We start from the raw sequence: 9,357 nt of genomic DNA, 5'->3' as shown, positions 1-9,357 counted from the left end.
GTCTATTAGTCTGTTTCCTGCTTCATAAAGGTAGGCAGCAGCTTGATAAAGCCATGATGGCAATTAGTTTACATCTAAGTAGTCTGCAGTTCTTCCTAGAAACACACACATCAATTTAAAGAGATGTATCGGTATCTGCCGATAATGCACAGCCAGGTATCGGGGCCAAAAATGGCATCAGTGCAACACTAGTTTATAGGGAACGTTAGCATTTTTGATCACTTGCATTCCCCTAACAAATGAACTTCCCTCGTCCCTCAGTGAGCTCTAGAAGCACAAGATCTATATCCAGCCATTCAGCAAAGATTCTGCTACAAGACTGCACATCTTATTTTGGCATTTGACCAATTAGATTCCTTGAATGATATATTACCTACTGTAGATGAAGTTAAAATAAAAGTTAACAGGTCTGGAAAAAAAGGTAAATTTAAAAGTTAAAAAGTTAATAAGCCTAGTTAACAATTATATTTAGGTTTATATATTAAATAATGAAAGCGGCAGTATCAGCATTATTGCCTCTAAGATTATGTTCGACCAAAATAAAAAATGTGTTTCTTTCTGCACTTTTGTTATTTTTCTTAATATAATCGAGCAAGTTGGCGTTTCTTATTACATTGACATACATTTTTACCATCAAAATATCCACATTTCTGGAATGTTAAAAAGGTAATAAGGTATTTTTCTGGATTTCAGTAACACTGTTGGAATTGGGATTTTCAAAGTATTTCACAGAGTGCCCTATAAAGGGTTAAAAAGCTGATATCTTGATCTCATGCTGGATGTGCTCTGCTGGGAGCAGATTAACCAGCTAACATTAAATTGGTAACTAATTCTATCACTAAGCATTTAACGCTGTTTGTAAATTTAGGCTAAATTTCTTGGTTATCATCCTGTGGAAATGGAGGACTAATGATTAGTTCTGTACTCTAGAAGCTATGAGCTCATGGCATCCATTGGAATAAGGAGTGAGACTTTGAAGATGTAGCTTGTGCAGCGCTGCTAATGTTGGGACTAGATCTGCATGCAGCTGTAGCCAGATGTTAGCCTCATATAAGTCATTTTAAGGCCAGAGCAGACGGCGAGATTCCTATCATGGCGGCTCCTTGTAGGGCAGCTGTGTGTGGGAGCAGACTGAGGGGGGTGGTGTAAAGGCTGCGGAGCTTTGCTCATGGGGGGGGGATGGCTCTGTCTGTAAGCTGTGAGCAGGAAGAGATCATGTTTAGTTCCAGGAACATGCAGGATTTTATGGAGGAAATCTGTTTCTTGAGGTCAGAGGTCATGACTGTCCGTTGTACATTTCTTCAGTCAGTCAGAACTGACTGTAAAGCTACAGTAATACCCATTTATACAGATCTGTGCCTTAAACATAAAGCATTTGTTAAAATTCCTTTTTTCTGAACAAGCTTGACTTCTGCTTTGTCTCTAAAATGGCCTCCGTCTGTCTGTGTTCAACCTGCTGGTAATCTGAGCCTGGTCGTCATAGCCGCGCCAGTCAATAAGGAAGTAAGGGGGGAGAGAAGATAAAAAGAGGCTGTTCTGCCTCAATTACCCCCCACCCCCCCTGCCAATCACCAGATCTGGAATAGTAACTTCTACATCAGGGAGCGCCGCAGCGTTATTAACCTCTGCGGTGGTTTTCTGAGGGTTGAGTAGGAGATACGTTAAAGTTACAGAGAGTCCACCGCCATGGCCGCTATTTATAGCAGTCCAAGAACTTTCAGTTCTTTTCAGTTTATTTCTAGAGCACCAATTCACACCACCTGTCACTTTAGGGCATTTTACAGACACAATTCAACCTGATCATCCAATCGGATTAGTTCTAATTTCATGGGATTACAGTTTGAGTGATAAAACAAAGCGCTGCAGCGGTAATCCATCCAGCTAAAAGGAGACGTTATCAATAAATGCTTGAACTTTAACAAACATGTAGAGCAACAAAAAAAAGACACTCAGTGCTTAGAAAGGCAACTATATTTATATTTGTGTGTGTGTGTTTATATTATATATATTTGTACTATTTGCACCTGACAGCGTGTTGTGGTTTCCTTGGAGCTGGAATATGAGAGCAGGCATGTCAGCCATGCTGGTGCCGCTCATCCAGAGGGCTGCGTGTGAAGCTGCTCTCCTGGCTGTCAGGGACCGACGCGGCGCTGTGGTGACTATGAGCTGACCCGGTAGTGAGCAAACGTTTTTGAACGAGTTCCTGTCGGAGGATCAACAGAAGCAGGTTAGTGGCAGAGTTTGAGTCAGTGTTTCAGCAGCACGCAGTCACATGACCAGGAGGCAGAGTGATGACTCAGTCCTCATGGTCTTTGAGGGGAGAGTGCCTCCTGTTGGAGTACTGTATAACTGCAGCAGAGGATATAGAGGATCAGCCTTAAATAGCTCAGGTTCCCTCTCCTTTATGTTAAAGGCATGAATCAAAGGGCCTACCCCGCCACCATTCATGTAAATGTGGAAAGAAAGTGGCTCTTCTTGGATCAGTGGGCGTTTTGTTGTCTGCAGGAGTCAGAGAATAATGCTGCTGCTGAATTATTGAGGATGTGTTTCCTGCAGACTGGAGGTTAACAAGCTCATTTATTAAAGAACCTGTTATTTAGTTTGTTTTAGCAGACCCAGTTATTTTAGTTTCTGAAGAATAAATATTTTATGGCTTGGTCATATCACCTTTAAGCTAAGCTTAGCTTGTTGTCTAACAGCATTTAAGCTATTGATAACCTGACTAAGGCTGTTTTTCAATCTGTGTACTTGTGCATTGTCGTGTGCTCGTGAAACGTCATCAACCTCAGCCCTAGCACTGTTCCAAATCACTAGAACAGCAGAACCAGAACAGACAAAGTCCCCTCCCTCTTTACCCAGCATGCATCAGAGCAGACTTGTCTGTTCTCCAGACTGACAGCTGTCCCAGCATGCACTGCAGCAGCATCCAGGTTAGCGCTCAGAGTATTAAGTTAAAAGTTCTCTTTCTTGTTGCCGTTGTTCAATGAAAGTACATTTTGAGATCATTTGGAGCGAGTTATACTGTAAGCTTCACTATATGGCCCATTTAATGATTTAGTGCGTAATAAAAAAAAAAATTTAAGACGTTTTAGAGGACTGCGGCAACCAGCCGTCGGCAGCGGCTGGGGCTGACATTGGCCCGTCGGCAGCAGTCGGTCAGGGCTCCAGGTCCAGTTAACCCAGCATCAAAATGAACTGTATAGATCAATGTTCATCAGAATCCATGTTGTTTCTGGTTTGAGTCAGTCCATGTCTTCTACTGTGATGGCTTCCACAACAGAAACCTGTTGTTTGCTGCACGCCTAAAAGGCTCCACGGCGTCAGCGACCTGAGCAGCTGATGACTCCTCTGCTTTTCAGCAGAAACATCTTCTTCATGCATCCAGGTGGCGCTGCAGTGTCTTCCTAGCCCTGTTGCCTTTTTGCCTCTGAAGTATTTTTTTTCTTTCTCTGGGCTAATACTTTGTGTGCTGCCGAGCACGCTGTGCAGCTTGTTTGGTTACCTTGGTGAGGATCGGTGGAAAAACGTGGGCTGCAGTTTGTCGTCCTCTGGTTTTTTAGTCTCAAGCTGCCTGGAATGGACTGATCAGCACTAATTAGTGGACCGGATTTATTTTAGTTTCTTCTGTTGAACTTAACTGAATGCCTAGGGACATGAATTATTTAAGTAAAAGAATTGTTATTCTAACATTGTTTAATTGCCATTTCCTTTCTTTCTATTGAAGTGTTTTGAAAGAAACTATATTGTTTTTTTTCCATTAATGTTTAGGGTTATAAGTCCTATAATGTTTACATCCTTTGTGTTTCCTGCATTCCAACGGTAAAATATTACAACAAATACAAATTGTCAGGAGGGAGAGACCTGACTGGCACCACAGTCAATAGGAAACCGCCTCAGCGCTGCTATTTCCCTCTTTGTTTTAGTTAAATTTCTTTTTTAAATCAATATTAGGAACTGAAAGATCAATATCATATTGGGCAACTGAATATCACTATATATACATCGCTATATCGATTTTATTTTTATTTCTTATCACACCCAAATTGAGTAGAGTTAACAGCGTGATGCGGTGGGGGAGGATCTAAGTTCAGACAGATGTTCTGCTGGGCTCTTCCTTAAATTAGCTCGGGTCATCCTGAGCTGTTTAAGCTGCTATATGTTTGGGCTGCTGGAGGACATGGGGCCCACTTTTCCTCATCCTTCTTCATTCTATCTCTTTCCTCTCATGGTCCAGTTTTAGTTCAACCCATAACATCCAACTAGAATAGAAAATCACATTTGCTGTTTATGATGATTGATAATTTACGATGATTGTTTCTTTATAACTGCTAAACGGGTCGATCGTGTGACGCGACCAGCTGCAACATTTATGTTCTCCTTTCAGAACAGAGGATTAAAACCAAAACTAGCTTGTTTATTACTCTTTTTTTTTTTTCTAAGGAGATCAAACACTGAATAGTCTGATTTGTCAGAAACGGAGAGGATGTTTTAAGCCTTCTGTCTGACAGAGCGCCCCCTGCTGTCCATTCCTCTGAGCATTCTTTCTCCTCTCCTCAGGTCCCTGATGACCGTGAGCCGTGGGCTGCGGCTCAACGGCGCCCTCCCGTCCGGAGTGGTCTGTTGCTAGAAATCGGACCTTGTGATTCCCTCCTTCCTCCTCCTCTCCCCCATCCCATCCTGTCCCTCCTCTTCCCCTCCCCCTCCTCCCCCTCATCCCCCCACCTCCACGCGTCGCCGCGCTGGACGTCATGAGCATAGTAATCACTCTGGGAGTCACCACACCTGAGACGTCTTACTCGGATATGGCTGCTGGATCAGAGTAAGTGAAAACCAGCCACCATGTTTTTTCCTCCATTTTATCTCCTTCATCACTCCAGATATCCTGCTAGCAGCGGCTCTCTCTCTCTGTCTCTGGCCGTTTGAACGCAGAGCTGGACTTCACCATAGAACTCCATCAGCTGGAATTAAAGGACGCCATTTAAAAAAGAAAAGAAAAAAGTTTTTGCACATTTTTTTTTTTTTCTGTATCACTGTTTAGTTTTTTTTTTTTGTTTTTCATAAAAAAATGAAATGAAAATGTTTCAGATGAACCGATGATCCTACCAGCAAAAAAATGACTTCAGAAGAGAACAGGGAGCAGTAGGAGGATGATGGCACCACTTGTTTTTTTTTTATCATATTCTAGATTTTAGATTATAGACCAAAGAAAAACAGAACATTTCTGCCATTTACTGAGATTACATCACAATCTCTGATGTAAAAAGGGAAAAAACTCCAAAGTCTCCACTAGAGTCTGGCTGCAGACCTGTGCTGTGCCTCTCCTGCACTGTCAGAACCGGAAGTTTATTCCAAGCCTTTCAAAGTAAAAGCAAACATGTTCCTGTGTTTATTCCCTGGCATTTTATAATAGAAATATGTTTTTCTATTCCTATTTTTAATGATTTATGAATAATCTCTTTTCAATTCAACTGGATAAGGTTAGAAAAATGCAAGAAAATGGCAAAAAACCAAAATGAATTTTTTATAAAGACGTCTCTGATGTGCGTTTGCAAGTATTAAATTATATATTAATCTTTTAGTATTGCTTATGATGATCTTCCTTTGCTGTTTGATTTCAAATGAACGTAGCTTTGTGTTCTCACAGTGAATTACTGAATTCCTCGACATATAAACACATCAGACAATAACCTGACACTGGAGAAAACAGTAGACACAAAACAATCATTCAAATATCTATTTATTTTGCTGGTGAGGATTCTCTGGACTTTGTTTCCAACTTTGAAGACGTTTTTATTCCCATCCAGGAACCTTTTTTCAGAAACACCAACCTGGAACAGAGAGGGTGGTTTCAGCTTTCAGAAACCTACAACTCCTCTACAGGGGAGCAGAAGACCTCGCCCATTCAGCCAGGGCAACAGTTCCCTTTGCTGAGATTTTAAGTCTGCTTGGGAGAGCGGACATTTTTAAATCGGCCATTTCCAACAAATATAGTTCAATTCTACTTGGTCTATTTCTATAGCACCAATTCATAACACGTCATCTTAGGTAACTTTCCAGTTCACCAGATCATCCAGTCAGATTGATTCAAAGTTTTCTATCTAAGGAAAACCAGCTGATTGCATCGACTCATTGACTCTTCAGCAATCCCTCACACTAAGCATGCTTGTAGCGACAGTGGAGAGGAAAAACTCCCTTTGAACAGGAAGAAACCTCCAGCAGAACCAGGCTCAGTGTGAGCGGCCATCTGCTGAGGCCCACTGGGGTTCAAGGAGACAGAAGCAGACATAGAAAAAGAAGCATAGATACAAAAGGCAACTGTCAACCAGCTCCACAGGCGGCCCCGTCCAGGAAACACACAGCCAGGAAGACGAGCTCCGAGCCAGCTCCCATTGGCTACATTCAAGAGGCGCCTCTGCATCTGGTAGCATCTCCTTTAAAATGGCCTCTAGTCCTTTATCAGAAGGACCTCAGCTGCTTAGGAAAGGAGCAGATAGCTGATGCTTTCATGTCGAAGCATTTTCATCACGCTTCCCGTCCTCACGCCGAAGCACAAGTCGTTTTCGTGTGTGGGACAGACCCTTATGGTGGAGCCTGGCGGACATGTTTGAAGCAGCAGGACAGCTGCAGGATCTGGACACGTTAATGTGATTTTCACCAAAACGCCCAACAGAAAACCACTCAAAACACCTGTTAGTGCATGCTAACCTCTTCTGATCACTTTACTTGAGGATGGACTTTTATGATGATTTCTGACTAATATCTAAATTGAATTTTTTTAACTTTTAATCATTTCAGTTTACTTTTGAAAATTAACTTTTCAACATCAAGAAATTAGCAAGTTTTTTTGGGGTGGAAAAATATCCAGTGATTCAGTTTTCTATCATACCTTTTTTAAGGAAAACACACACTGCAAAACGATCTAGAAGTAAGTATGCATTCCTTAGAATGAGACAATGCAATTGTTCCATTGGTAAATTGTCTCATTACCTCCTCAATTCAAGAAAAATGCCTTATTTAGATTTTCTGGTGCAGCACTTATTTGGTGTGTATTTAATGGAACGGCAGCTAGTGGCTGATGCTCAGTGCTTTGGCGTCCTCTAGTGTTAGCCCTAGACTGGTTTATGCTCAGAAACCAGGATATGCTCAATGCTTGTTCTGTTTGTTTGGCCGCCATTGTGGAAATCGACTGGTGAAGATGGAGCAGCTAGCAGAGCGAGGCGCGTGGGAACGCTGGGACCCTTTGTCCACCTGGATCTCCGCTCTTTTTGGCCCTCATGTCCCTCCGTTGTCACACAAACTTGCCTTCGCTTCCTCGTCGCCTCGGTCGTATCTAGACCCACAGCTAGGTTATGATTGGCCAGGACCACGCTTCAATATTGAGCATAAATCCAAAATATCTGCGACATACTGCTGCAGGGGATAACCTGGCCTTTACTCTGAGTCTGTGATGAAATCTGAAAATGTCCTCATATCTTTGTTTCTTTTTTTTTTTTTTAGCCCTGAGTCAGTTGAAGCAAGCCCTGCAGTAAATGAGAAAAACTGCAACAGCCACAGCTGTGGTAGTGCACAGAATCATGGGTATCGGGGACTACCATATGCTGTGAGTTCACAAAGCTTCTCCTCCTCTGCAGTAGCATGTCTGTTACCATGTTCTTAATACAGTGGCTGCAATCATGATCATTGAAGTTAGTCAAAGTAGAACTAATTTTATTCTATCTCAGCTTTGCTTGGAGTTTCTAATCCTTTTCCAAATGCCTGGTCTTGTTAAAGTGTAAGAGTAAAAGTATGCATCTACTGGCAGTCAGATGGTCTCTCCTGCTATTAGCCTCCTGTACCTGCAGGCTGCCTCTGTTATTAACAGCTGTACTGTTTCACATACCTGTTGTTTTGCCCTCATTTTCATTTGTCTCCATTTTCCGTTTCCCTTTCTGCCTGAACACCCGTTGTTTGAAGATGCAACAGTCTTCCGTTGTATGTTGTCAGGATCACAACTATGGCGCGCCCCCTCCCCCCACCCCACCCGCCTCTCCGCTTTCCCAAACCATCATTCCCCGCATGGATCTCAACGGCATGGTCCGCAGCTCCCATTATCACGAACCCAGACCCGACAACTCTGCCGACAGCGACAGCTCCTCGGAGGAGGAGGACGGCGCCGTGGCCGGTTGGTGCCGCTGCAGCCCCACGGCGGACGGAGCGCACGTCAAGTGTTCCTGCAGGTTAGAACGGGCCTCGCTCCCATCTGGATGCTGCAGCATTTGCACACATTTACTCAGATGAAGAACAGTTTATGAAATAGCTTTGATTCTTTAATGGGGTTTGGCACAAACCAACACATCACGTCCATCAGCTTCTTTATGATGCATTGATGTTGCAGGGAGCTGGACAGGAGGAAAGGAGTGCAGAGCCTCCACAGGAAACAGGAGACCGTCTCAGGTACTGTGAATCCTGTCTGGAACCATAAAACATGCTCGGCTTCAATCGTGTGCTAAATGAAGCTTTGCTTTGTTTTTGTAGCTGGAGAGAGCAGTGCGACAGAAAGCGGGGATGAAGAGGTGTCTCCTTCCACCATCTCCTACACAGCTACCCAGCACACACCCACCAGCATCAAACTGACCGTGAACCGAGTCAAAAGGAGCAAATCCAAGAAGAGGAAGAAGAGCACCGAAAAAAGCAGAGGAACGCCGAAGCCAAAGAAGCTGAAGGTACTACGGAAGCTCCGTGGCCTGAAAGAAGGGCCGTCCCCAAATAGCTCGCATTCTCTTTACATTTCAGCTCCTTACTTTGACCAGACCTTCTAGTAAGATTAGATCTAGACTGTTCTGGCTGAATGTTCTGCGTCGTCGCCCCATTCAAGCCTTCATTTAGCTCCCAGCTTCCCCCGGCCTATGATGGCGCCACCACTGCGTTCCCATCACAGACAGGGTGTTGGTGACCCTAACCTGATCCCCCCCCCCCATATGCAACCTGGATCTGATCTTTTCATGACAGTCTGAACAAAACCGATTCAGTTCTTTCCAAAGCAACCCAGGCCACTTGGCTCTGTGGTCCATCCATCCATAATCCATCCGACCTGAACGGCATTAGTAGCCGACAAAGGTCACTATTCTGCAAGGAAAACACCAGCCATGGCGGACAATGATGCGGAGAGCAGTATTTATCACTATATTGAAAAGATTGAGTTTTTAAGGTTCGGAATGATAGATGTTCTCACTAGATGCTCTCCAGCGTTACCATCCATGTTTACTTCCATAAACACAGAGCGCGCTGGCATGTGACGTCATGGCGTCCTCTACTGCGCATGCGGGACACTTAAAGGAATAGTACACCCAAAACATGATTAGCCTTCATTTTCTACTC

General features: G+C 43.5%; 1 protein-coding gene across 3 annotated transcripts in view; it reads left to right on the top strand.

Annotated features, from left to right (window-relative positions):
* setd5 (SET domain containing 5) overlaps positions 1-9,357 on the top strand; it is a 42,580-nt gene that overhangs the window by 13,814 nt on the left and 19,409 nt on the right. For 2 of the 3 annotated variants that reach the window (XM_015401450.1, XM_015401452.1), the window contains exons 2-6: positions 4,558-4,819; positions 7,498-7,600; positions 7,954-8,216; positions 8,375-8,433; positions 8,515-8,702. In XM_015401450.1, coding sequence (XP_015256936.1) covers positions 4,749-4,819; positions 7,498-7,600; positions 7,954-8,216; positions 8,375-8,433; positions 8,515-8,702 — 684 coding nt within the window. In that variant the 5' untranslated portion in view covers positions 4,558-4,748. The remainder of the gene's footprint in view (positions 1-4,557; positions 4,820-7,497; positions 7,601-7,953; positions 8,217-8,374; positions 8,434-8,514; positions 8,703-9,357) is intronic. The other variant, XM_015401451.1, reaches the window with a different exon arrangement.

The sequence above is a fragment of the Cyprinodon variegatus genome, unplaced genomic scaffold (genome assembly GCF_000732505.1).
Source record: "Cyprinodon variegatus isolate N-32 unplaced genomic scaffold, C_variegatus-1.0 Scaffold1220, whole genome shotgun sequence".
Lineage (NCBI taxonomy): Eukaryota > Metazoa > Chordata > Actinopteri > Cyprinodontiformes > Cyprinodontidae > Cyprinodon > Cyprinodon variegatus.
The sequence above is the reverse complement of the archived record's forward strand: the minus strand, read 5'-3'. Positions and strand labels throughout refer to the sequence as shown.